Source organism: Pristis pectinata, chromosome 6 (assembly GCF_009764475.1).
Source record: "Pristis pectinata isolate sPriPec2 chromosome 6, sPriPec2.1.pri, whole genome shotgun sequence".
Taxonomy (NCBI): domain Eukaryota; kingdom Metazoa; phylum Chordata; class Chondrichthyes; order Rhinopristiformes; family Pristidae; genus Pristis; species Pristis pectinata.
The window spans coordinates 62,413,187-62,439,127 of NC_067410.1; the positions used below are offsets into that span (position 1 = coordinate 62,413,187).

At 43.9% G+C, this 25,941-nt stretch overlaps 1 protein-coding gene across 28 annotated transcripts in view; it reads left to right on the plus strand.

The window, feature by feature from the left end:
* Positions 1-1,493: 1,493 nt before the first annotated feature.
* kif1aa (kinesin family member 1Aa) overlaps positions 1,494-25,941 on the plus strand; it is a 230,642-nt gene continuing 206,194 nt past the window's right edge. For 10 of the 28 annotated variants that reach the window (XM_052019024.1, XM_052019028.1, XM_052019029.1 and 7 more), the window contains exons 1-2: positions 1,676-1,916; positions 16,094-16,267. In XM_052019024.1, the coding sequence (XP_051874984.1) occupies positions 16,162-16,267 (106 nt within the window). In that variant the 5' untranslated portion in view covers positions 1,676-1,916; positions 16,094-16,161. Of the gene's footprint in view, positions 1,630-1,675; positions 1,917-16,093; positions 16,268-25,941 lie in introns of those variants that run through there. The other 18 variants (XM_052019046.1, XM_052019038.1, XM_052019035.1 and 15 more) reach the window with 4 other exon arrangements.

The following is a 25,941-nucleotide window of genomic DNA, read 5'->3' on the forward strand; positions in this document are numbered from 1 at the left end:
CCACACCATGAGGTCGTGGGATTCTTTTGGTTTATTTCCTCACTCCTGTTATACCCTTAGCAGGACCTTCTCCCTTTTCTTCTCTGTGTCACAGGTACAAACACAGTTCCCTTTTCCTAGCTGCTTTCTAACTTTTTCATTTTTTCTGAGATTCCAACACTATTACATGACTAGGTGTTTACATCCTCCTGAATCCTTGGTTCTGACTGCAGGGAATATTATCTATGCCACTATTACATTCCTTATAACAGACCCTTTCTAAGCTAACCCTATCACTGCCTCTCTGCTCCTGCCACCCAACCTTTGGACCATCTCTTTCTCCACTGTGCCATGGCTAGCAATCTCATGGTTCATCGGCTCTCTACATTCTTATCTTCACAGTTAGTGAACACAATGTTAAACAGTGTACATGGGACCTCCTTCTTCTTGGTCCTCTACTCCATTTACCACTTATGCTTAAGTTGGTAATTTATGACTAGAACCAGGTAAGTGGTTGGTGCCACTTCTCAGGTTAGTGACTGTTTTGCTAGCAGTGACAGGACCAGGTGGTCATGTAGCAGGTTGCGAGAGTGTTACCAGGTATTTAGTTAACTCCTGATTACATGATTTCTCCAGGCTGTCATTCATTTTCTGTTGATCCCTGGGTTAGTTTATCTGGTGTCTTTTTGGGTTTTCTTGGGTCTCTTTCCAGTCATCGGCCTAAAATGTAGACTTTGTTTCTCACTCCATGGATGCTGCATGATCTGTTGAGAATGTTCATCTTTCTTCATTTTTATTTCTCACTTCCAGCATCTCTTTCTGGTTATCCCTGGTCCAATGTTTGGTTATCCTTAGCTTGTAATTATCCAGGATTTTCTTAGGTTGTACTAATTTTGTGCTTGGTTAACTGAAACAGATTACCAGTGTCCCCCAAGTAAGGGGGCCAAGGGCCTTTCTCTAGTATATGTCAGATCACAGTGGATCTGTCTCTGGTAAGCTTCTGGCTATCATGCGCCTGTCTTTGGTATGTTTCTGGTTACGGTGGGTCATCTCTGGTATGTTTCTGGTTACTGTCGGTCTGTGTCTGGTATGTTTCAGATCACCGTGGCTCTGTCTCTGGTAAGCTTCTGGTTATCATGGGCTTGCCTTTGGTAATGCTCTGGCTACCGTGAGTCTGTTTCTTATACGTGTCTGGTTCCTGTCCGTCTGCTTCTCATATGTCTTTGGTTGCTGGTGTTCAGCATCCCTGGTTATCCAGACCAATTCCTGGTCACTTCGAATCACCCTCTGGAGAGCCAGTATCCATCACTGATCCGGGCCTGTCCCTGCTTATCCTCCACCCATTCCCTCCTGTCCAACCCAGGCAAACATCCACCCTTCCCGGCTCTTCCAATCCCGGACCCTGTGGTTAAAGAGGCTTGGGTTATCCCGGGTGCAGATAGGAGCGGGGGAGGGGGGCCGGTGCCGCAGTGAACCAGCCTGCACCGCCCACGTGAGTGCGGACGGAGGGGGAGGGCGCAGTGAGGTCGGAGACAGCGGTTCGGTGCCCGCTTCAGGAGCAGTCGGCAGCGAGCGGCGGCGGTGGCAGCGGCAGCATCAGCACCGCGGGAGCCGGGCATGGAGTGAGGCTGCTTCCCAGCAACACTGCAGGTAGGAGCCGCGCCAGTCCCCAGCCCCGGTCCTCCTCTGCCGCAGACGCATTGCAGTCTTGTGTTAATTCTGCTGAATTTCCCATTCTCCCGCTGTCATCCCCGATCCCTGATCGGGGGGCTTGGGAACATCTCAAGGCTACACGGCGAGAGAGAGACGAGCAAGTTGCCTGTTTTGCATCGAGGCCAGCGGGCTGTTTGCTGATTCCCTGCTCTTTGTTGCGGTGAGAATTCTCCCGCAAGGTCTCCACCCATCTCGGTGAGAGAGAGAGGGAGAGTCGCAGAGAAGTGAGTGATAGCTCTCCTTCCTTTCCAATATGTTTGTTTTCCCTTTCTTCGCGACCATCTTTTCTGGGTATGGGTGTGTCTGGGTGTCTCCTGTGTGTGTGTGTGTGTGTGTGTGTGTGTGTGTGCCTGCATCTTTATTTAATGCATCGGTTTGCTCTGTGTTTATGTATCGTGGCTTCATGTAGATGTGTGTTTGTTTGTGCCTGCATTTGTCCTGCCTTTGTATTTGATACCAGAACAGGTGCATTGTGCTTCTATGCACCTCCATCAGCGTCTCCACCCCACAGCTAGGGAGGGAGAGAGCCAGGCGCTGGCCATTGGCAGACACGTCCCAGCTTCAGGCTCTTCACAGATCTCAAGCTATGGTTACACTGGGTGCATGTTCACGCCAAAAGAATGATGAGCCACATTACAGATGGCTGGTGTTTAAAGCTGCATAATAATGGACATGAATTGCAGTGATGTAATGGCATTTTCCATTATTTCCATTCAGTCATTCTTGATCCATCATTGATAAATCCATGCTTATTTCTGCCCTGTGCAGTTGTTTTAATCACCTTGCAGAGAAGCAGATCACACTGAGTAGACTATCCCTAAAATTCCTGTTGAGCTTTTATTAAAGATAGCTGTTTGGAAGCTTATTCTGCTGGTGGTGTTTTACATTGAACAGTGACTTTAAAAAAAGGAAAACAAGTATCTAAAATGGCCGCCAGAGCGAGTTATCATATTTCCATATAACCTGAGCCACGGGGCTCTGTCTTTATTCCCAGGGTTCGGAGGCAAAGCAGATCCATCTTTGTAATCTGCTGATGGGTTAAGGAGGTTTGTTATTAATGGGATATCATCAAGGGACCTCTTTCTCCTCAGCGCTCTCCTCTCCCTCTACGCATTGTTTTGAAAAACTAATTGTCTGTGTGATGCAGGACTTCTCCCTCTGCCTCAGTGTTTTGAAATCTACGTATTTTTATCGAGCAGAGGCAGGTAAGCTTAATGGCAGGCGTTCTCTCTGCTTTAGGGTGTATCTGAAACAAATAATATTACTGTTGCTAATAAGGGGCTTATTGCACTTTAGTGTGACACCCCTCAACCTGACTGGTCTATCTAATCAAATACCAACAGTAGAAGGTGGTACAGGTATCAGTGAAAGTGCGTGTGTAGATCCAAATACCAGAAATGGATGTGAAGCTGATGCATCCATGTCTTTGGGCTGCTGCTCATATCAAAACTCACTGTTCAGGAACAAGTCCATTTCATAAAATATATTGAATGAATCCCAAATTGTTTGCATTCTCTCTCCTGAAATTTCACATTTCATTTTGTCTGTTGCATTTTTTTTAATGCAGAAGAATAATCCTACCCTTTTTTTACACCTGCATTGTACTGGTTAAGCATCACTTCTGGGAGGTTAATGCGTACTCAGAACAGATATGCAAGACAGTAACCCAATAGAGAGTCTGGTCTTGCGTCATCAGCTGAGAAAGCCCAACTTGAATGGTGTTTAAATGTCTTCAGTTTGGAGATTAACTCCCAGCCTTGTATGTGCGTGTATGCGCCTGTGTGAATGATATTTACTATTTTCATTCCAAGTAGGGGGTTGTTGTGCTGGATGTCAGTCACCATGGTCATTTGTACGTAGTTCTGACATCACTAATGCAGCTTTAGAGGAAAATAATAATCTGCAGCTGAATTTTTGGGAATTTTCCATTTGATCATTGGGACATGATATTTATTCTATAATAATAGGTGCCAGGGTGATGAATCATAAGCTTTATATCAACTTGTACACTTAGATTGCAGCTTTTAACTCACCTCTTTTGTTTACTGTTGTATACGATAATTACTCGTGGACAATAACAGTATGGGAGATACTACCTACCCACCTGACATTTTCTTATTTTAGATCAGTGCCTGAAGTCTTTGATTTTGGTAATTAAATGCATAATAGGAAGATTGCTATGGATGGAGATGCTGAGAGACAACTTGATTACCAGCAACAATGAGCTGTGCTCCAATGGCTGTTGGGATATAGATGGTGGTAAGGAGGGGTGAGAACTCGGCTATTGGAGTGGGGCTTTTGGCAGAAATGAAACTAGAGAAGGTTGCTGATTATCAGATAGTCATCAGTAGTAACAGAGAGAGGGGCTAGAAGGGTCCCTTCCATTAAATTAGCCGTTGCTGCAGCAGCGAGATCAGTCAGTGGCTGGCGGGGATGCTTTCCTGAGTTTAGCAGGCTACCCCCACTTGTTTGACACACTTCAAATTTGGACGATGGTTATATGAAAAGCTTGTCCACTCAGCGGTGCCCTCTTCCCCAGAAATCCTTCAAGAATCAGGAAAATCCCACCTAATTAGATCGTTTTTTTTTGTTTTTCAGGACCTGAGCATTGTTGGCAAGACCACAATTTATTGCCCATCCCCAATTGCCCTTGAGCAGGTGGTGGTGAGCTGCTTTCTTGATTCGCTGCAGTCCTAGTGAAGGACCTCCTCTGGTACTGTTGGGGAGTGAGTTGCAGGATTTAAATCCAGTGACAAAAGAAGATCTGTGATATACTTCTAAGTCAGTCTGGTGTGTTTGGAGGGTAACCTGCAAGTGGTGCTGTTCCCATGCATCTGTTGCCTTTGTCCATAATGGCAGGGATTGTAGGGGCTACCTTAGGAGCTGTCGGAGTGGCCTAGTCTTAATGTAGGTGGATCTGGTGTAATGAATGAATGTTTAGGGTGGTGAATGGGGTGTCATTCAAGCAAGTGCTTTAATGGAAGGGAGATCATTGATGAATCAGTTGAAGGTGGTTGGGCCTAGGCCCTGCCTTGAGGAACTCCTGGAGCAATGTCCTGGGAATTGGATGATTGACCTCCAACAACTATAACTATCTTCCTGTGTGTGGTCTGATTCCATTGGACTATCTTTGAAGTATTTTCCTCCTGATCACTGTTGACTTCAATTTTATCTCAATGCAGCATTCAGTCAAGTACTTCCTTGATGTCAAGTTCAATCACTCTCACCTCATCTCTTGAATTCAACTTTTTGCTCCATGTTTGGACCAAGCTGGTAATGAGGTCTGGATCTGAATGATCCTGAAAAAAAACAAACTTGGCATTGGTGAGCAGATTATTGGTGAGTGAGTGCTGCTTGATAGCACTGTCAAAGGTAGATTTCATCACTGTGCTAATGATTGGGAGTAGACTGGTAATTAGCCAGATTGGATTTCTCCTGCTTTTTGTGAATAGAAAAAATCCCTGGGCAATTTTTCACATTGTTGGGAGGATGAAACTAAACTGGAATATCATAGTCAAAGATACAGTTAGTGCTGGAGTCTGTCTTCAGTGTCACAGCTGGGATGTTGACTTATCCCATAGCCTTTGCTGTTCTCAGCCATTTGTCCATATCACATGCAATGAATCAGATTGTCTGGAGACTGGCTTGGGTGATGGCAGGAACCTCAGGAGCAAGCTGAGTTAGATCATCTGCCTGGCTTGGTTGAACAAGGTTGTGATGCTGTAGCCTTACCCCTTGTATACAAAAGCTCTGTCCTTGTTGAGGTTGGGGATATTCTTGGTTCATTATGGTGGCAAATGCGATGGATGTTTCCTGCACTGGCTTGATGATAGAAGGTTACTCTACAGGTTGTGGTAACAATCTCTGACAACCTCCATTTGTGTTTTCTGCCCCTTTTAATACTAAATAGAGAAGGGAAGCAATCTGATTGTCAGATCCATGTCTACCTTAGGAGGATGGGCAAGTTCAGATTCATGTGGTTAACAATGAACTCCCACAAGGATCAGGCTTGAATCCATTATCCTTCAATATTTGTGTGAGTAACTTCCCTGGCATTCAGCACCAGCTGAATTCACCTGTTCTGATGACAGCTCTGAAGGTACCATGCATTGTTAGCCAGTGTTTCACTGACAGAGGAACTGGAGAGATATTTACGTTACTGGAAATTGGGTCCAAATCCATCTAAAATCTTTGTGGTTGAACTACACCTTGACAATAAAGTCATTGGTCCAAAGTTTAAGCTTTCAGGCCACATTTATTGAAGATCAAAGAAGAGATGAAGACGCAAACAAGCCTTCAGCAGAAACCCATGGATATTGCATGGGGTGCAAGAGCAAAGGCCATCTGAGTGCCTCTTTGGTCCCACAGAGTCAGATGGTTCCTCATGAGTAAGGACAGTTAGACAGTAGGTTGTAAATGAGTGTGTTGATTGCTGAAAAGCCTGATCTTTATGCTGTTGACTTTCTGAGGTGGTGGTCAACAGGAGGATCAGACCACTGGTCATAGAGTCATAGAACAATACAGCACAGATGCAGGCCCTTCGCCCCAACGAGTCCATGCCAACCGTATGCCCACCAATCTAGTCCCAATTTCCTGCATTTGGCCCATATCCCTCTAAGCCCTGCCCCTCCACGTACCGATCCAAGTGCTTCTTCAGTGATACTATTGTACCTGCCTCACCCACTTCCTCTATAGCTTGTTCCATATACTTGCCACCCTCTACGTGGAAAAGTTGCCCCCCAGGTCCCTTTTAAATCTTTCATCTCTCACCCTAAATCTATACCCTATCCTGGGGAAAAGAATGCTACCATCCACCTTATCTATGCCCCTCATGATTTTATACACCTATAAGATTACCCCTCATTCTCCTATGCTCCAAGTAATAAAGACCTAGCCTGGACAACCTCTCCCTGTAACTCAGACTCTCCAGTCCTGGCAACATCCTTGTAAATCTTTTCTCCACTCTTTCCAGTTTAATCACATCTTTCCTATATCAGGGCGACAAAAACCGTACACATTACTCCAAGTACTGCCTCACCGATGACTTAGACAACTGCCACATAATGTTCAAACTCCTCTACTCAGTGCTGTGACTAATGAAAGCTAGTCTGCCTGTGATGCTGCTTTCAACAAACTATGCACTTGTACTCCTCAGCTCCTCTCTTCCATTATACTCCCTAGTGCCCTACCATTCATAGTATAAGTCTTAAGCTAGTTTGACTTTCCAAAATGCATCACCTCATAGATACCTGTACTGAAATCCAATTTGTCACTTCTTGGTCCGCTTCCCTAACTGATCAAGACCCCCCCGTAATCTATGACAATCTTCTTCACTATCAATAGCACCTCCTAATTTGCATATCATCCACAAACCTACTGATCAAGCCTTATGCATTTGCATCCAAATCATTTATATAAATAACAAATAACAAGGGTCCCAACACCGACCCCACTAGTCACCGGCCTCCATTCTGAGAGCCTTCAACCACCACCCTCTGCTTCCTACCTCCAAGCCAATTATGAATCCACCTAACTAGTTCTCCTTGAATTCCATGGGACCTGATCTTCCAGACCAGCCTACCATGTAGGATCATGTCGAAGGCCTTGCTAAATTCCAAATAGACAACATCCACTGCCCTATCTACCTTTCTAGTTACCTCTGGTGTCTAGGTCTTATTTCCTTTCTGTTCTTTTCTGCTGTTTCATGCCTTAAAGGCAAGATGGTTGTCTTTAAAATGGCACGTGCTGTCTGTCAGGAGGTGCTGTCATGTAACCCTGCCCTTGGCTTATATCTCCCAGGTTTTGGTGCTTATGTCAGATTTCTTAATGTTCACTTTGAGGTGTCCTGACAGTGTTTCCTGTGACCACTTTTGAGTATATTTACTCCATGATTAGATTGGGAAGACAGTAGTATTGGGCATGCAGTTGATGTTGGATGATGCTGGTGATGTGGACAGTGGAGAGGACCCTGATATTTGTGCAACAATGCCTCCACTTTATTTTGAGGATTGTTGTGGGAGGACTACAGACATTTCAAAATTGCTTTTCTCAAGCATGGATTTACTCTCAACTTTGGAGAAACAGTAGTGTTCCGATGGTCAGCTCTTGGCCAACCAACTTCTAGAAAAAAATGGTTATTGATGGAGAGAAACTGGAGAATGCTGTACACTTTGCATGCCTCGGCAGTCATCTCCCACAGAAGGCTAATGTTAATGTGAAGATCTTATAACTTCAGATGTGCCAGCATTGTCTTTGGAAGGCTGAATCAAGGTGTGTTAAATGCCCATCACAAAAGGACTCAAATAATGCTCCTTGATAGTCCCAACTCTTCTCCACAGCTGTGAACCTTGGATCACCTACAAGAATAGACTGATGAGCCTGGAATGCCTTCCCCAATGTTACTACTGGAAGATCAACTGGAGTATTTTTCTCCAATGTGAACAGACAGTGCAACGTTGCAATGATAAATGCACAACAGACTTGGCCATGCATATGAACACTGAAGTTAACGCTTGTCAGTTGGCTCCCAACAGTGATGGACACTGCATTCCCTGGTATTGGATTGAAAGGCTGCATCATCTGCTCCACTGACAACACTGCACTTGATACACTGCAGGATGCCAAGATCTGATCTCAAGCCAAGGAAACCACTAGGGTAGACTCCAAAAATATCCTTTATTTTGCAGATAGAAAGAAGTCTAGATAGAACGATAACAACTTTTCTACAAAGATTTCATCCCTAACCCTACAGAACCAGTACATGGAGTAGACTTAGCACATACTACATGGACAGCCCCTGGCCTGGATACAAACTGGATAAGGAATATGTGATCACAGACACAAGGAAGACTGCAGATGCTGGAAATCTGGTGCAACACACAAAATGCTGGAGGAACTCAGTGGGTCAGGCAACATCCATGGAGGCAAATGGACAGTTGACGTTTTGGGTTGAGAGCCTTCATCAGGACTTGTATTTTATGGTGATGGAAACTCAAATCAAGTCATAATTGTGACTACAAAAGCAAAAGTCAGTCAATGGAACACATCAACAATGATTACCCTCTCTGATCTTTTCCAGGGCACATAGGCAACATTCACACACCCACACAAAGTGCCATAACCTGGTCATCAATAGGTACGTTGTAACCACCACCATAAAATAAGAAGTTTGAGCTTGCTGAGATTCCTTTAAGGAAGACAGCAGGGTGACCTAATTAAGGATCTGAAAGATTTGTTTGGGTAAATGTAAAGAAGATGCCTCTTAATATATTCATTGAGAGACTCAGGAATACCCAGAGTGAGATGAACAGACAGGGGAGGGTTGGACAACAGCATGGCTGCATTTAAAGGACTTTAAATAAACAGTGGAGAAAGAAATGGGATATGTTAATGGAATTACATGGGAAGTTATTCATCTGGAGCATGAATTGTGAGATATTGCATTTTGGGAGATCAATTCAGGGTAGGACTTATACAGTGAATGGTGGGGCCCTGGGGAGTGTCATGGAACAGAGGGTCTTAGGAGTGCAAGTCTATAGTTCGTTTAAAGCGGCGTTACAGATAGATCAGGTGGTGAAGAAGGTGTTTGGCATGCTGGGCTTCATCAGTCAGGGCACTGAGTATAGGAGTTGGGAATTTATGTTGCAGTTATATCTGGTGAGGCTGCACTTGGAGTATTGTATAGAGTTTTGGTCACCCTGTTATAGGAAAGATGTAATCAAGCTAGAAAAAGTGCAGAAAAGACTTGTCAGGATGTTGTTTGGACTTGGGGGAGCTGCGATACAAGGAGAGATTGCATAGACTAGGACTTTATTCCCTGGAATGTGGGGGGTGACCTGATAGAATCATGAGGGAGATAGACAGGGTGAAAGTACATAATCTTTCTCCCAGGGAGGGGATGCTAAAAAGAAGAGGGCATAGGTTTAAGATCAGAGGCAAGAGATTTAAAAGGAACATCAGGGGCAGCTTCTTCATGCAAAGGGTGGTGCATATTTGGAATGAGCTGCCAGAAATGGTGGTTGAGGCGGGCACATTAGCAACATTTAACAGCAGCCATCTAGATAAATACCATGGTAGGAGAGGTTTAGAGGGCTGTGGGCCAAGCACGGGCGGAGGGCATCGAAAAGTTGGGCTGGAGGGCCTTTTTCCATGTTCTATGACTCTATGACCCTGAGCAAAAGCTCTGCCATTTACTGGTCAAGCTGAGTGATCTAAACTTTTACTGGAAACAGCATGCAATATTATGCAATCCAAAAGAATGATTTGGAACAGAAGGTGAATTCTGTGATAGGTACAAGTGATGCTTCTGTATTGACTCTGCAGAATCTTCTTTCACTCTTGGAAATTTATCTCTCTCACAGTATAATGGTCACTCTTCATGCCACCTATTCTCTTTCCAATAGAAAATGGTAGCACATCCTCACATCTGTCCCTCCCTCCCTCTGTGAGTAATGGTCAGTTCTCACTGCTGTGTGTCTGTCTATAATGAGAAATTCTTCATGCTGCCTCTGTCTTTCCTTCTATGTAATAGTTAAACCTCAATTCTTCTTCTCTTTCTCCTTCTCTGTAACAGTCAACCTTCACTGTCTGTGTTATTGTTATGTCTGCTACACCTCTCTATCTCACCAGGTATAGTTATGAATTCTTTCTCTCTCATCATCATTATCATTGCTCACTGTTCTCTTCTCTCTCTCTCTCTCTCACTCACTCACTCTGCTAGAAATTGTTTCAAAGTGCGGAAACAGGAATGTGGGTCAACTTAACACTGTGAAAGTTCTTCAGTTGTGAGGATCACACAGCAGCTTTCCCATGTAGTGCTGTATTAAACCTAATATTGTAGGCTTCAGCGGTTTATTCTTTATTGATGTATTGCAAGCTCTTACAGCTGCTGGCACTTAGTATACCAGATGTGATCTCTGCTGTCAGTTCTTAAAGGGACAGCAACAATACAAGCAACACCCTTCCAGCTGTAGTGAAGTTATGTTACTGAACGAATGGATGTTTCAGAGATGAGAGGAGTTGGTGGGAAATTGGCCCTCGGAGAACAAGGAACATGGACAGAGTAATGAATAACTGTGTCCACAAGAGGCTTCTACAGCAGGTACTTCTGGCAGCTACTTGCCAGGGAGGTCCCTAAGGATGTACATGCAATCTATGAATGCTTGCACTTTGAGGAAGCCTGCAATGCTGTTGAATTCACGTACCTGTTCTGCCTGCTCCAGTGGGTTGAAGGGAAAATAAACAAAGTCTCCTGTTCTTGTATTTGGGTGACCTTCCTAATGAAGTAGAGAGCAGCCAAATATGATATGTGACAGATCTCAACATTGGCAGTCTGGAGTGATCCTGAGGCATGGATGTTAAGGGTGACTGTGGCCCTGAGTCCAGGGTAAAGTAGTTATAGTTACCCCTAAGGTTGTATTTGAGTCTACAAGAGGTCAGAGATCTCACTGAGGACAAAGAATTTAGATTGATGGTTGGCCCTTCAAATGGCACTGTTTTAGAGGAACCAAGCTTAATAAAGTGTGTTTGTTATGTGTGGTGATAAGAACTACCATTTTTCATAGCAGTGACATTGAAAATCTCACTGCAGACCTACTTTGCATGTTGCATTTTCTTTGTCATTTGGACGTGTTCTGTCCCTGAATAAAGAGTTCCAGGTAAAGGAAACACCACTGAAAATTCACAAGTAGAGTTCCTGAGCGGTTTCAAAAATGTGAAGACTTCTCTGCTCCAGGACAAATCATTTTTCAACTGCACAGCAATGGTTTTTGTTTGGAGTTGTGCATACACATTTTTAGGCTCCCTGTAATCCTTACTGGTCTCCTGTCTGTGCACTGGTCAATTCCCACTGTTCCCTCTCCATCACTGTTTGTGCAACATTCTGTTCTCACTGTTACCTCCCTGCCTATGGAGTCGTCAGTCCACACTGCCGCCTCTTTGCCTGAGGAATGGTGAGTACACACTCCTGTCTCTCTGCCTGTAGAATGGTCTGTCCACACTGCTATCTCTCTGTTCTCCCCTCGCAGTGCCAGTCTCTGAGGTGGTGTTCTGAGATGTCAGGCTCAGTGACACACTGTGCTCTTCTTCATCATCATCATTCCTCTCCTCCTCCTCCTTCCTTCAGTCCTCCCTTCTGGTGGTGTTCAGTGGAGGGGGAAACAGGAGTCTCTCCTGATACCCTACAAAGTCAAAACAGAAAATAAATACACTTGTAAGATGAGTCAAATCACCTTCTATGCAGCAGCACAGACAGCAGTGAGGGTGTTACCTGGTGATCCAAAGAAAAGGGATGAAATAATCACAACAGAACAATTTTAGTGAGTATTCCTGGCAGATTCCTTATGCTTTCTGGTGGAGAAGTGGTTTGTTCCACCGTATGCCTTATGTCCATGAAGAACAGGAGGAGGAAGATCGCCTCAAACTTGGTGAGGTGCTGTATTTGAGAGCCTCCCCTCCCCACCCACTTAGTCTAAATGGAGAACCTGAATGACATGGTATGACTTTTCCATCATCATATCTTAGCTTCAGTCAGTAGTCTGGTCATACCCCTAGAGGGTCTCCCTGACTCTCTTCCTCCTGCTAGCACCAATCTTTACCAGCCTATCCAGGTCTCTCTGACACCCTTGGACTCCCTTATTCCCTCCCATCATAGCAATACCCATTCCTTTGGGAGAAAAACTCCCCTGTGTTCCTTGTATTGTGGTGGGTGTAGTTAAGAGCTGGCTGGAAAGATTACACCTTTGACAACTACAAGAGTTTACTGTAGGGAACTGACACAGGGGGTGTTAAACAGGAAAACCCAATGTCACTATACTGTGAACCTTGCTAAAATTCTTGCTCTTTGTGCATTTTTCCCAAACAGCATTAGGGTGACTCACAATATGTTTTTGATACTGTATAAATAAAGCAATGCAACATTAGCCCATTGTGTTACTGGGAATCCTGATTGCCACCCATTTATGTGCTTTGAGTACCATCGCCACTGCCTCCCATGATTTGTTAATTTTTTTTTACATATTTGCCAAAGGGGGAGGTCAGCAGCCCACCATGTTCAAGTTTTCCATCTCTTCTGATTTACCTCTAGTGATTCAGTCATACTAAAGAGGATCTGTACTGTCCTGAGAACAGGAGGCAGAACTTGAGGAAGTGAAGTGAGGATGTTTGAGAGTGGAAGGTTCTCAGATGGCTTTTATAAGCAGGGATGGAGGTGGCATTGGAAGAATCTGGGGATCCCTTTCAAGAGGGCAGTGATCACTGGTAGTGCAAGGACAAGGTTCTGTGAATGAATTGCATTTAACAGAAAGGAGGAGGCGGGATAGTTGGGTGAGATAATTTGAGTCATAGCATGGTGAGCTAAGGCCTGAAAATGGTGGGTGAGCAATGGATGAGGAAGAGAGATTGAGGTAAACCATATGGGTGACAGGGTGGATGTGTCAGGAAACACAGACCAGAACTGACTGGTCTGAATTCTGAGGAGGCAGCTGCTATGGTGAGTGTGGGGGGTGGGTGATAGAGATGTAGCAGCTGATGGGAGCCTGAGGAAGTTGGATTTGGTTTAAATCAGTGCAGCAGAGACTTTAGTTTACCTGAGTCTGAATGTCTGTGTAGCCATGCCTTTTGGATCAATCAAGTGAAGCAGGAAAGTCAGGTGTTGTTGGAGGACACCCAAAGAAACATTTAGAGTGTTGAAAAGACTGGACAGAATAGATGTGGTTAAGCTGTTTCCCCTGGTGGGTGAGTCCAGGACTAGAGGGCACAGTCCTCAGCCCTCTACTCTACTCCCTATACACTCACGACTGTGTGGCCAGATTCTGCTCTAACTCCATCTACAAGTTTGCAGATGATACCACCGTTGTAGGCCGTATCTCAAACAGCAATGAGTCGGAGTACAGGAAGGAGATAGAGAGCTTAACGGAATGGTGTCATGACAACAACCTTTCCCTCAATGTCAAAAAAACTAAAGAGCTGGTCATTGACTTCAGGAAAGGGGGTGGTGTACATGCACCTGTCTACATCAATGGTGCTGAGGTCGAGAGGGTTGACAGCTTCAAGTTCCTGGGAGTGAACATCACCAACAGCCTGTCCTGCTCAAATCACATAGATGCCACGGCCAAGAAAGCTCACCAGCACCTTTATTTCCTCAGGAGACTAAAGAAATTTGGTTTGTCCCCTTTGACTCTCACTAACTTTTACCGATGCACCATAGAAAGCATCCTATCTGGATGTATCACGGCTTGGTACGGCAACTACTCTGCTCAAGACTGCAAGAAGCTGCAGAGAGTTGTGGACACAGCCCAGCGCATCACGGACACCAGCCTCCCCTCCTTGGACTTTGTCTTTACCTCTCGTTGTCTTGGTGTAGCAGCCAGCATAATCAAAGACCCCACCCACCCAGGACATTCTCTCTTCTCTCCTCTTCTATCGAGTAGAAGATACAGGAGCCTGAGGACACGTACCACCAGACTTAAGGACAGCTTCTACCCCACTGTGATAAGACTACTGAACGGTTCCCTTATGCAATGAGATGGACTATGACCTCACGATCTACCTTGTTGTGACCTTGCACCTTATTGCACTGCACTTCCTCTGTAGCTGTGACACTTTACTCTGTACTGTTATTGTTTTTACCTGTACTACATCAATGCACTCTGTACTAACTCAATGTAACTGCACTGTGTAATGAATTGACCTGTACGATTGGTTTGTAAGACAAGTTTTTCACTGTACCTTGGTACAAGTGTCAATAATAAACCAATACCAATACCAGTACCAATACAATCTTAGAATTAGAGGGTACTGGTTTAAAACAGAAATGAGGAGAAATTTCTTTAGCCAGAGGGTAGTGAAATTATGGAATTCTTTGCCACATACGGCTGTGGAGGCCCAATCATTGGGGGCGTTTAAGGAGGAGATTGATAGGTATCTAATTAGTCAAGGTATCAAGGGATATGGGGATAAGGCCGGAAATTGGGACTAGATAGGAATAGTATTAGTTTAGCTCATGGAGCAGACTCGATGGGCTGAATGGCCTCCTGCTCCTTTGTCTTGTGATCTTGTGACACATGGAAGGTTCAGCTCTGCTTCAGATGATATCCCAAGAAGATGCACATTGGTAAAGAGGCAGGGTTGGAGGATAGAGGAATAATAGTGGTAACTGTGGATGTAGGAGGAAAAACTAGAGGTGATGTGACTGGAACTAGACCTAGCAATAACGTCCAAATCTGACTACAGAGGGACCAGGATCAGTGAACATTGATGTCTTAATGGGAAGCAGTTCATTAAAATTAGCTTTCATATTCATCACAGTCTGTGCCTGCTATTGGGCTTTGTTCTTCAACTTTTTCCTTTTCTCTTCTTACAAACCTTTGCCATGATCTTTATCAGTGCAATGGTCAGTGGACTCTGCCAGTATCCCACAGCATCTCCTCTATTACTCTAGCAGGACCATGTGTAAAGGACACTGTATCACTCAGTCTCAGAGTGTGAAAGGACAGTGTGTGACCCTTTGTAATTATTTCCCAATTCTACCTTCCTTCCTTTTTTTAGTAGAAGACTGCTGTCTAAAAATAACAGTACATTTGAGCCATATTGGCAGATATTAATTGAGCATCAGGCTTTGCTGCATCATTGCCAACTGATTGTGATGAGAATCTCCAGGTCCTTATGAATCCCTATTTTAATGAGGAATCTTGGACTAATCTTGGAGGCAGAGTGATCGATGCACCTGCTGGTGTGGTAAAGAAACACATTACAGCTGGTGTATGTCCTATGAGGAGGGAAAAAATTGGGAAAACCTCTATGGCCAATTTAAAGGGAAAAAGGAGCAGATGCCCAGAGAAGTGGATGGTACCTGGTTTGATCCCTGCTCATCTGGTAGGTTTATTACAATCTTCCTCAGTGGCCAAAAGATCCAGGACCTTTTGACAAGGATGGCTGTACCAGCCTCATTTGCTGTAAGTTGATCAGCATGAACAGGTTCTTCCTCCTTCAGAGCTGGTCTTGTTGCCCTTGGAAACTGAACCCTCTGGTTTGCCATGTCCTCAGTAGTGTCCTCGGCTGCATTGCCTTTTTATTTCCCTGCTTACTCATATGTAGCACACATCAGGGATTGGAGAGTGTGCGTGTGGACTCTGGTGATTGTCCTTGAGCCTCCCACCCACTGGTGGATTATTGCCAATCACTGCCTCCTCATTAATATCAACCACTGCCTCCTCATTCAGGAAGATTGGTCACCCGAGCAAGGTCCTGGGTGCCAGATGGTAATGGAGAGAAGTACCCTGGGTCAGTGGGAAAGGATTATGTTAGGATTCTGCCAGGTTTATCTGTAATGCAGTTACTAGATTATGTAGAGATACAATTGGGATTAAAAAGTTTAACATTTGCTCTCCCTTTCTCTCTCAAGGGCAATATTCTGACCAAGACAGCACCATACAAATCCAGCCTCTCTGTTGAGAGCTCCACAGAAACAAGATGGCTGGTGCCTCCGTGAAGGTAGCGGTGAGAGTGCGGCCTTTCAACTCCAGAGAGATCAGCCGAGAAAGCAAATGTATTATTCAGATGTCAGGAAACACAACGAGTGAGTATCTGCTTCCACACCACACCTCCTCTGCTTCAGTCTGCCCTCTTACAGCAAACAGAAAGACAGAAAATGATTATATGACCTTAAAGCCAGCAGAGTCAGGAATATTAACACCTCCCTAGTAGGGTTGAGCACACAGCATTATTTTGCTTTGATGTTATCATGAGTCAGCTGGGTTTTTGCAGTTGCTAAACCTTTGTGCAACTATGATTTGCTGCAAGTGCGAAATGGGTAATTCATTCAGAGTAGCTGCTGGGAATTCCAGTCTTTTTGCTGAGTTTAATTCTGACAGGACCTGGTGTTTTGATGGGAGGAGCTCTGTCTTTACTGGTATTTTTATGATACGTTTTCCTTCTGCACTTTGCAGCTTTGCAAATGGCTTTTGTTTTATTAGGGTGCTCAATGGAAATGTCAATAAGCTATCGCAAGATCACACGACAAGGGAGCAGAAGTAGGCCATTTGGCCCATTGAGTCTGCTCCAAAGAAGAGAAAGGGAAAAAGAAAAAGAAAAGAGAAATGAGAAATGGGGGATGTCCATGAGAAAAAAAACTATTCCTTTCTAGCCCCAATTTCTGGCCTTATCCCCATATCTCTTGATACCTTGACTAATTAGATAACTATCTATCTCCCCCTTAAACGCCTCCAATGATCGGGCCTCCACTGCTGTACGTGGCAAAGAATTCCATAAATTCACTACCCTCTGGCTAAAGAAATTTCTCCTCAACTCTGTTTTAAATCTGTACCTTCTAATTCTAAGATTGTGCCCTCTGGTCCTGGACTCACCCACCAAAGGAAACAGCTTGGCCACATCTACTCTGTCCAGTCCTTTCAACATTCTAAATGTTTCTATGAGGTCCCCTCTCACTCTTCTGTACTCCACTGAGTACAGTCTAAGAGCCAACAAACGTTCATCATATGTAAGCCCTTTCATTCCGGGAATCATCTTCGTAAATCTCCTCTGAACTCTCTCCAACATCAGCACATCCTTCCTAAGATATGGGGCCCAAAACTGCACACAGTATTCCAAATGAGGCCTCACTAGTGCCCTGTAGAACCTCATCAACACCTCCCTATTTTTATACACTATACCTCTCGAAATGAATGCCAACATAGCATTCGCTTTCCTTACTGCCGATCCGACCTGGTGGTTAACCTTTAGGGTATCCTGCACGAGTACCCCCAAGTCCCTTTGCACTTCGGTACTTTGAATTTTCTCCCCTTCTAGATAATAATCTGCCCATTTATTTCTGTTTCCAAAGTGTACAAGGGCACATTTCTCAACATTGAATCTCATCTGCCATTTCCTTGCTCATTCTCCTAAACTATCTAGGTCTCTCTGCAACCTTCCTGTCTCCTCAATCCTCCCTACTCCTCCACCTATCTTGGTGTCGTCTGCAAACTTAGCCACAAAACCATTTACTCCATCATCCAAATCGTTAATGTACAAAGTAAAAAGAAGCGGCCCCAACACCGACCCTTGCGGAACACCACTAGTAACCGGTAGCCAACTAGAACAGGATCCTTTTATTCCCACCCTTTGCTTTCTGCCTACCAGCCAATGCTCCACCCATTCTGTTATCCTACCTGTAATTCCATGACCTCTCATCTTATTAATCAGCCTCTTGTGCGGCGCCTTGTCGAAGGCCTTTTGAAAGTCTAAATACACAACATCTACAACTTCTCCCTTATCCACCCTACCTGAGATTTCCTCAAAAAACTCCAATAGGTTGGTTAGGCAGGATCTTTCCTTCACGAAACCATGCTGGCTTGGACCTATCTTGCCTTGCACCTCTAGGTATTCCATAACCTCATCCTTGAGGATCGATGCTAATAACTTTCCCACCACCGATGTCAGACTAATAGGTCTGTAATTTCCTTTATGCTGCCTCTCACCTTTCTTATACAGCGGAACTACACTTGCGACCCTCCAGTCCTCCAGAACCATGCTGGAGTCTATCAATTCCTGGAAAATTATCGCCAGTGCCTCCGCAATCTCTGAAGCCACCTCCTTCAGAACCCGGGGAGGCACCTCATCTGGTCCTGGAGACTTATCTGTCTTTACTCCATTTAGCTTTCCTAACACCTTCTCTCTAGTAATCTTAACTGAACTCAGTTCCATTCCTTGATATCCCTGACTATCTGACAAAAATATTGTCAAGTGGGTAAATTAATTGGCCCTTTGCTGTGCCAACCAAGAAGGCCCCATTTTCATTCTGTTACCCAGAAGTTAGATTTCACGTTCTTTTGTTACACTAAACATGTGGTCAGTATCGCACTAACATCCAGTCAACTTCCAGGCAAAACTGATTAAAATTATGTTAAATACAGTGATTTCAAGATAGAACCTGCACTTGAAGCTCCGATCATGGGGAAAGGGTCAGATTGTCGATTACTCTCCCCGTGGCAGCTACATATGTGGAGAAGTGGGCAAGGCAGTTCCCTAATGTCTGGTCACCCTTCCCCCTTCATACATAGTATGCCGTGATCTCATGCCTCTCGGGAGTGCAAGTGCAAGACCCTGCAGGAAGTAGAGATTGCAGCAAGCAGCTCTAACATGAATAATATGAGAGGAGTGAAGGGAAAGCCATCAATGCTGTCTCCATTATCCTGACCACTGAAAACTGAGGCTGGCAGACGTTTGTTGTGAGCTGTCATTAAGCTGGAAAGAGTGCGAAGAAGATTTACAAGAATGTTGCCAGGATTCAAAGTCCTGGATTATAGGGAGAGGTTGGGCAGGCTAGGGTTTTTACTCATTGGAGCGTAGGAAACTGAGGGGTGACCTTATAGAGGTGTACGAGGGTCATAGATAGGTGAATGTAAACAGTCTTTTTCCCAGAGAAAGGGAGACAAAAAATAGGGGGCATCAGTTTAAGATAACAGGAGAAAGATTTAAAGGGGACCTGAGGAGCAACTTCTTCACGCAAAGGGTGGTGTGCATATAGAACAAGCTGCCAGAGAAAGTGGTTGAGGCGGGTACGACAACATTTAAAAGACACTTGGACAGGTACATGGATATGAAAGGTTTAGAGGGATATGGGCCAAACACAGGAAAATGGGACTAGCTTAAATGGGCATCGTGGTTGGCATGGACAAGTTGGGCCAAAGGACCTGTTTCCGTGCCGTATGAATCTATGAGATGTGAATGTCACTTAGAGTCCAGACCCTTTTACTGACTCAGCACCAGTCTCAGTGAGATGTGGCCATGTGCGGTTTTCCAGCTGTACATAATTAGGTGCGTGACTGATGCTAGGAACGCATCAGCTGTGCTCTGGTGTATCCATGACGGGGATTGCCTGGCTTTGTTTCCCAGTAGGCTCATTTTCACCCATACTCTTACACAGATTTAAAAAAATAAAATCGCATCTATCTCTGATTTATGTGTAAATTGTGTACAAGGGGATCCAATTCTAGGATTCCTGATTATTTCTTGACTCAGAGCTAATGGGATTAGGAGTTAAGTCATTGCAGCCATGGAACAAAAAGTGTTTCTGTGCTCCAGCTGTTAACTGCTGGCCAGAGCTAACTGCCCACAAGTTCATGTTGAGCTTGATAGTGATTCCTCCAATGCGGAATAGTTTGCATTCTGAAGAAGGACAACTGCAATGAGGCAGCCTTTGCTTATGATACTATATCACTGACAGTGCCTGTAGCAGAGGAGGGGAGGACAAATATTTAAAAAAGTCAGATGGGGAAAGAAATCATAAATTGCAGAAGTTGTGCTCAGACAAGGGGGTTCCCTATTGTTGGACTGTGAGCAGGGCGTGCTGAGGTGAGGTATGATCACACTGTGGGATGACAACAACAAACTCAACCCACCACTACACATCTGTTTTCAGTTCTGGAAGCAAACTGATATCATGAATCAATGGTCCTGAGTATGAACCTCATTGGGTGGAAGATGCCAACCCTGAGATAATTCCACAGGAGTGTAGTATTAACAAATTCTGTTGAAGGAAACAGTGTCTGGTTACCAGCTGGGGGTTAACTTGGAGGTTCCATCTCAGCTTGCACTATCATGTGATATACTTCAAAAACTAAGCTCCGTGAGCTTCCAATTAATGTGTTGATTGGTTGAACTAATAATGTCCTCCATGCTGAAATCCTGTTGGCCTCACTTGTAAGAGGAGGAGTTGAGAGAGGTCACATGAATCAATGTTCATTTCTGGTGTCCTAACCCTTGCATCCTTTGGTCTCTGCTCTGGGGTCACGTTTAACTTTGAACTAACTTCATTATAGGTTTCCATCATACGTTGGTGGTCAGGAGCAGTTGTTTGAGGTTAATGGAATTGTCAACTGTGGTGGAGGAATGCATCTGGGAATGTTAGTCTGGAAAGAGTAGAAAAATGCAGGATATACTTCTGGAGAAAAGTGTCTTGCCCGGGGTTTGGGTAAATTAGATGCTGTTTGTTTGCCTCGAGGATCCGAGTGCAAATCCAGCTCAGAAAATTGGTTGAAAGTCTCCTTTCAGCTTTGAGTTTAATTTCTCAAGGTTCCAATTCAGTCCTTGATGGCAATGTGCACATTTGTTGTTAGTTATGGAAATTGCTGAGAGACCTTTCATATTACATACATACAAATATTACACCTGTAGTGTAAGTGCATTCTCTGCATGGTTGGTGGGCTGTGGGGCGGGGGGGGGGGGTGCGGTGGTGTGGAGGATGTAGTGGGTGGTTCCCAAGATGTCCCACAGACTCTTTGATGTAGTGTAGAGCTGGAAAGTCTGTGGAGTTAGTGGCCAGATGGATAAATGAAGCCAGTAACAATTTCAGACATGTGATGATATATACACAAAAAAAACTGAGATATTAACTGCATTCCCATGCACCCCTAAAACCAAGGCCTATTGGATAACAAAAGCCAGACCACCACGTTCAGGGGAGTCTGGTGTGCAGCCATTTGTGTTATTGTCACACAGCACCAGAGATCCGAGTTCGTTCCTGACCTCTGGTGCTAACTATATGCAGTTTGTACTTTCTCCCTGTGATGGCATGGGTTTATCCTGAGTGCTCTATTTTCTTCGCACATCCCAAAAATGTGCTGGTATATTAATTGTCTTATGTAAATTCACTTGTGTAGGTAAGTTGCATAAGAATCAAGGGGGAGTGATGGGATGTGAAAGTGAATAAATTGCAGGCTTGAGGGAGAAGGGAATGGGATTGATTGGATTGCTCTGCTGTGATCCAGAAGGACCCAACGGGCTGAATTGCCTTCTTCTGTGCCAATAAGTAAGCAAAATTTCTAAATGCAATCAAGTAAGCACCGAGTGAAGGTGAGCACTGCTCATGTACAAACACAGGAGACCCCCTGTCTAGTGCCCATCTGCACTTCCTTCAGTCTTGTTACTTTCCCCGTTGCTCCATATCCTTTCAGCGCATCCTTTCCTTCTTTCCAAAACCTTTTCAAACCTTAAAAGTATTGTTTTTTTTAAAGTTAAGCCTTGGAGAACTGGACAAGGCTAGTTTCTGATTGGTGCACAGGACTGCTCTTCGAATGGTGGGTTTTCACCAATCAAGAATCTTTTTCAGATGAATGCATCAATTGAAATCAACCTAGTATAAAGAAGAGAGCTGACTGGGGGTGTGTGGCCTATCTTTGAACAGTGGTTCTTATCTTCTTGGAACAGAACAAATTTGTGAATGAAAATTAAAAAAACTGCCAATGCTGGAAATCTAAAATAAAAACAAAAAATGCTGGAGACACTCAGCAGGCTAAGCAGCATCTATGGAAAGAGAAACAGAATTAATGTTTCAGGTCGAAGATCCTTCTTCAGAAACAAAACTGACACTTAACAGTGAAATCTGACTTGGGAATGTTTGACGGAACAGTACAGTGGGACCATTCGTTTCTAACTTACATAAACTTTGTTTCTAACGGATGTTGTTTCTAGCTTCTAAAGTTTTAGTCTGTCTCTAATCCATACTGTAATTGACTAGGACTGAATGATTAGGTAGGTTTGAAGAACAAAAGAAAATAGGAGCAGGAATAGGCCACTGGGTTCATGAAACCTGCCCATCTTTCAATATAATCATTGCTGATCTACCCTAGACCTCAACTCCTCTGTGCCAGATCTCCATAGCCCTCAATCCACCAATCCTTCCAAAATTGATCTGCCTTCACTTTAAGTACTTCTAATGTTCTAGCCTCCAACAAGTTTCAGCCCACTTGGTGGATCCTTTTTCAATAATGACTAATATCTTTCATATAATAAAATGTTAGAAAATTGATTTGAGATTTGTGAAATAGGACCATCCCCTCCTCTTTCCATTTGTATTACTGTTTGTACAGTTGTTATTAAAGACAGACATTCCTTAGACTGATTTGATGTAGTCACTGCCATTGTTTTACACAGAATGGCAATGAGACTAATAAGTCTGCAGTAATACAGTTTTGATTTTATGTTCATTGTGAGCATCATTTTAGTTGCTTTCCAGTGCACTATCACCTCTCCACATCCAGTGACTCGCATACTGGATGGTAATACCTGATACATCGGCTCAATGGTCTTTCTGGTTTGCTTGTTTTTAGTCTTTTTTAATCTATCGAGCATCCCAATCTTATCAGAATTATTTGAAATCCAGTCTCAATTGTATCTGCTAAGTATGTGATGAGTAACACATGCATCTTGAACTCTGTTTCTGAAATTCAGCTCTGTTGGAACTGATTTCAGAAGGTGAATTGAGCACACCTATATTACTCCAAGACCAGTTTAACACATACGATAAAGGATGAATTTCTACCTCATTGATATTATTTGGTTTATGATCATTTTCCTCTACTTGCTTTAGTCAATTTACTTATTTATGCCATTTAACCTTTCTCATTTAAGACTAAATACTTGGATCCCTGTCTTTGCCTCCTGGAGTGTGATAAACATCCTGACATAACAAAACCCCAGGAGGTGCAGCATCTTTCATTTCCTACAATGTTATTTGAATCCTTTACAGTAACCAGGTCAAGAGAAACAAGGCCTTAAGTTGCTTCTCTGAATCAAGCACGTTTACCAACACTGCCTCTAAATAACCTTGGGTTCTTAGTTTTTACTTGACTAATATTAAGCATCCCATTCAGTGAACCGTTTCCAATAATCAGAAATGCATAGTGATAATGGAAGCAGATCAATTATTCCAAACAGTCCATGTCAGTGTTTATCACTGCTTAAGCAAGTATTCTAATCACATCTACCTGGGTTGTTCCCATATTCACTGATCCACCGTTCCAGTCTAATCTTGAATGTAGACCTCAGCCTCTTACCTTAGAAGTGAATCCCTGAGCCTCTTAACTCTTGGTTCTAAATCTCTTACATTTAATCATTTTTCTGTGGCTCCTCATTTTAGATCTGATAACCACTGACTCTCATTCTATGTACCAAACTGCATCCTTCCGGAACGTTAAACAAATCTGCCATATTGCTTTTCCAGCTGGGTTACCCAGATAAGAAGAAACTATTTTTAAGTCTTCTGCATTTACATTTCTTCATTTCAAGCAGCACCCTAAAACTGCAGTTCAACGTTCTCCCTGTGGTAAAGATCCCAAAGCTGCACAGAGTACACTGCAATCTTATTAGTGTTTAAGACAGGCTCGTCATTACCTCCTAATCTGTAAGTGGGTGAAATTCATCTTTGCCTGCCAGTGAAAGATGGGTGTGAGAAGACTAGCTATTGGCTGCATTCATCTCTTCATGCTTGGTTCTACTGACTTGGATGATCAGCAGTCAGTGATAGCCCAAGTAATTGAAAATGAATTTGCCTCCTTGTATTGCACCATTAAATCTAGAATTTCATTAAATTTATTTGGTCATGAGACACTTTTTAATGCGCTGTGAGTCTGCACTAACAGAGTGGTGTATCATTACTGCTGTTGTTTTCCCTTCTGTCAGCCTATCTCTTTGTATGGCTGCTTGCAAACATGGGATCTGCAGCATGATCCTTCAGTCCAGCCCCAAAAGAGAAGAACACAGTACCCTCACACACAGTGAAATACAAGAGATATTTAAATGCATGGGTTGACTTTACATTGAATGCAGACAGGGTAGTTCCCCTCCTACATCATCCTGTTACCTGATAGATGGGTTTAAGGTTGAAGTGAGGATGTGTCTTCCCGCTCTCACATCCTTCCACATCTTCGCTACCCATTGTCATACCTGGCAGCTCAGGTTCACAGACAGCAGCAGCCTTAATGGGCTCTGTGCCAGTTGAAGATCTCAAATCTAAGGTCACTGTATGTTCATTCTCCAAATCAAAGATGAAGCTTTTGGTGCCCCTATGGGTCCAAGCTTTGCCTCTCTCTTTGTGGGAAAGGTGGAATGATCTCTGTTTCAGTCCTGCTCAGTCCCCTCCCTCATCTCTTGCTCTAGTATATCGCTGGCAGTAATGGTGCTGCTTCCTGTCCTTGTTCAGAATTTGACATCACCTTGCCATTTACCTCCATACTCCCACTTTCACCTGGTTCATCTCTAACTCTCCTGTTTCTCAACTCCATTTCTTCATCTTACGGGATAGGTTAGTAGCAGGTATTCACTGCAAGTCCACATACTTCCATAGCTACTTGAATACATATCCTCATGTAATGATACCATTCTCTGGTTTCAATTGTTCTGATGACAGCACTTTCCACATCAGTGCTTCCAAGGTGCATTCGTATTTCTTTGACAGGGCTCAGTATGTCTCCTCTATTTCCTGCATTTCTGCTCTCACTACCTCTCCAGTGCCAACAAGGATAGCGTTCCCCTTGTCCTCACTTTATACCACACCAATCTCTGTATTCAACAGATCATGCCCCATAATTTTTAACAGCTCCAACATGATGCCACCATCAGATACATCTTCCCCTCCCCTCTCCTTTCAGCATTTTGAATGGAATGCTGCCCCCGTGACGCTCTGATGCGCTCTGATGCGCTCTTCCATCTCTGCCAACACCTGCTCCCCTTCTTGAACCACCTTCCCATGCAACTGAAAAACATGCAACATCTGCCCTTTTACCCCCTCCCTTCCCGTTGTCCAAGGACCCAAATTCTCCTTCCATGTAACACAATAATTTGCTTGCATGTTTTCCAATTCATTTTACTGCATCCTGAGCTCATAATGTGCTCTGCTTTACATTGGGAAGGGGGTGAACGGTGTGCATGCTATGCAATATGATCTCTTATTGTTCATTCACCTCGATGTGCAAACAACCCTTCTTTGCTTTTACTCTAATAATTTCGTTGCATTGGAACACTGCTTGGTTACCATTGTTGAGGCATGCTTTGCACTGACTCTGTATTTAGCCCTGGTTGTTATAACTGAAACATCTCATGACGCTGGACTGACACATTTGTGCTGAGTGATTCCTACGGTAACAGGAGCAGGATTCCTCACCAGGACTACTCTATACACTGCTGACAAAAGATAGACTTGATATTGGTGTTCTTGCATATACTACAGTCACATTAGTCATCTCTCTTTATGACGTAGCAGGAGACCCTTCAGCCCATCGAGTCTGTGTCAGCTCACAGAGCAATCCCATTACATCACTAATTTTTCCTGTAGTCTATCCACTTTCCCCATTCACCCCACCTTCTCTGCCAGCTGAAATTCCTTTATATTATTAGAGGGTTGGATCTGCCCATTCATTAGTCCATGTGTAAACTTCTCCCTCAACACACGATCCAGAAACACACTAAAGTTGCGAT